The sequence below is a fragment of the Aulostomus chinensis genome, chromosome 13 (assembly GCF_037954235.1).
Source record: "Aulostomus chinensis isolate RoL2024-O1b breed Wild chromosome 13, RoL_Achi_v1.0, whole genome shotgun sequence".
NCBI lineage: Eukaryota > Metazoa > Chordata > Actinopteri > Syngnathiformes > Aulostomidae > Aulostomus > Aulostomus chinensis.
In genome coordinates, this window is record NC_141332.1 from 10,577,501 (window position 1) to 10,580,000 (window position 2,500).

Consider the following 2,500-nt stretch of genomic DNA (forward strand, 5'->3'; position numbering starts at 1 on the left):
TTACAAGATGGATGCGGGGGGTTGGGCAGCCAATCTGGCATGTAGCTGGGCAGGAGCCAGAGCGGAAGATGAATGGCGTCTCCTGTGTCGATTGTGATGTCAGTGATACCAATCTACAAGTTGACTGCATTTCCCCGCTGCAGTATACGCGCTTCCCTTGAAAAAGCCATCTGGGTGCTTTCCAATTCTGCATCACATGAACACCAGTTACATCTCATCTTCTCGCTCTGGTGAGGGGGATGGTGGCAGCAGTCAGGTTGTTACTTTTTTTATTTTCAATATCCGCTGTGAATATTGGTGTCAGAATGGCGAGGCCATCGCCACAGGACCCTTCACCATCTGCTGCAGCCGCCACTCACAGGTCTGTAGCAATCATGCGTGACGCCCACAATCAGTGTCTCTGCTGATGTGTCTGTTTGAGCTTGCATGCATGTATGGTGTGTGTGTGTGTGTGTGTGTGTGTGTGTGTGTGTGTGTGTGTGTGTGTGTCAGCCATGTATGAAGTTCTTAATTTAAAACCCTTCTGCTGGTGGCACCAGCTTGTCCAGGTGAAACACTAGTTTATTTTCTACAGATATCTAAGTCATCAGCTGTGTATCACACCTTTATAGATAAGGGGCGCCACTACAACCACATTTAAACCACCAACTCTCAGGATACCGAGGACAACATCGCTAATTCACTGACCATTGGTAGAGAGCAGGAAGTAGGCGGCGTTCTGCTGAGGAAGCCATTTGATTTTGTTGATCTTTTCCTCGATCTCCAAACTCTTCAGGTAGTCGAACTCTGGCTCGTGGCTCTGGAATGTGCTGTAAACATTGTACTCCCCTCGACGCTGGGGCTGGCTCTTACACTACAAAAGAAAAAAATGTTATTAGAGAGCGTTCTCCCTCTCGTCGTCTTCCGCTTATTCCTTACTAGTAAGGGTCGCGGGGGGGGGGGGGGCTGGAGCCTATCCCAGCATCAACAGGCGAGAGGCGGGGTTCACCCTGGACAGGTCACCAGTCCATCACAGGACCAACACATAGAGACAGACAACCATTCACACTCACAGTCACACCTACAGTCAATTTAGAGTATCAATCAGCCTCGTCCCCTCTTGATGTCTTTGGACTGTGGGAGGAAGCTGGAGTACCAGAGAGAACCCACACAGGAACAGGGAGAACACGCAAACTCCACACAGAAAGATCCCGTGCCCAAGCCGGGACTCGAACCCGGAACCGTCTTGCTGTGAGGCCTAACCACTGCACCACCACGTGCAGCCCAGAGAGAGATCGTTCTGTTTTCTATTAACTCAAGAGGACCACGCCCCAGTGCCCTCTTGGGGCTTCCAATTCTTCAAAGTAGTTCAATGCTCACTATTTTGGGCGCGAAAAAGTCACGAGGTGCCAAGCAGTAGTAACATGAATTTAACCCAACTTTCATTCCCTTCAAGAGGCAGATGCACCTGCATCCCGCATCTATTGAGTTTAAGGTTGTGTATCTGCTTAGTTTGAGGAAAAAAAAAAGTTTCCCCCTGAAAATACTTCAGCGTGACTTTTAACCCTGGAGATTTTCCTCAGTACTCAAAGTTCCTCTGCTCTGTCCTGTTAAGTTTAGAACTACAGATTTTAGGTTAAATATCCCATGATATACTCTGCAGAGACGTGTGCATGCATGACAAGTTTGCAACCACTGAAAGCAGCCACTCTCTCTAACCCTCATCAAGAAAAAAGGCTTCAATACAATCACAATAAAGAAAAAGCCTGGAAAACTCCTGACAGAGATTTAAACGTTGGTGAATATGCTGTTGTCTCATGCAAAAATTCACATGGTGTCGCTTTTCACTTGTGCCTCTGTACCTTTGTTGCTAAATGGTGCAAATGCTTCACAGTGCATCACCAACATCATACCTGATTACACCTCTTTTTTGAAGACGAAAACACCCATCGATGCACAGTGGGAGCAAGAACATTTGCTACTGAGCATGACACATTGCTTCATGTCTCTTTGACAGACCCCGATTAACTTATGATTACTGACATTTGAGGAAAAAAAAACGCTTGTTTATTTCATGTTCAATTTCATCTGTTCTTTGACTAAATGGTTTGACATTTTGGGAAATCCTTATTTCATCTTTTTCTGGAAGCCTGAATGAGAAGATTTCTAGCATGACATTACGTAGGAAGCTAGAGCCAGCGCCTGCTTAGGCTAACTTAGCTTAGCTTAGTTTAAGACAAAGATGAGAAACAGTGCCTAAAGCAAAGGTCTCAAACTCCTGGATCGGGGGCGGACATGAGCCACAATTCCTCAGTAAAACATCAAACCATGGTGAAATTCAGCCTGCAAGTTCTCTCATCATCATCATTATCACTACAAGTAATATTATTATTATTTTGATTATTATTATTATCTTTGTTATTATTACCAGTGGTAAAGTAGCATTCCATTTCCACATAAAAAGGACAGAAAATGTAATAAGTAAACAATGCAGAACTAAAACATTTGGAAAACGAACGTA

The 2,500-nt window shown here is 44.9% G+C and overlaps 1 protein-coding gene across 2 annotated transcripts in view; it reads right to left on the minus strand.

The window, feature by feature from the left end:
• The window catches only part of ppp2r2ba (protein phosphatase 2, regulatory subunit B, beta a), a 53,556-nt gene that overhangs the window by 14,640 nt on the left and 36,416 nt on the right, over positions 1-2,500 (minus strand). For both annotated transcript variants that reach the window (XM_086223122.1, XM_086223123.1), the window contains exon 3: positions 688-853. In XM_086223122.1, the coding sequence (XP_086079248.1) occupies positions 688-853 (166 nt within the window). The remainder of the gene's footprint in view (positions 1-687; positions 854-2,500) is intronic.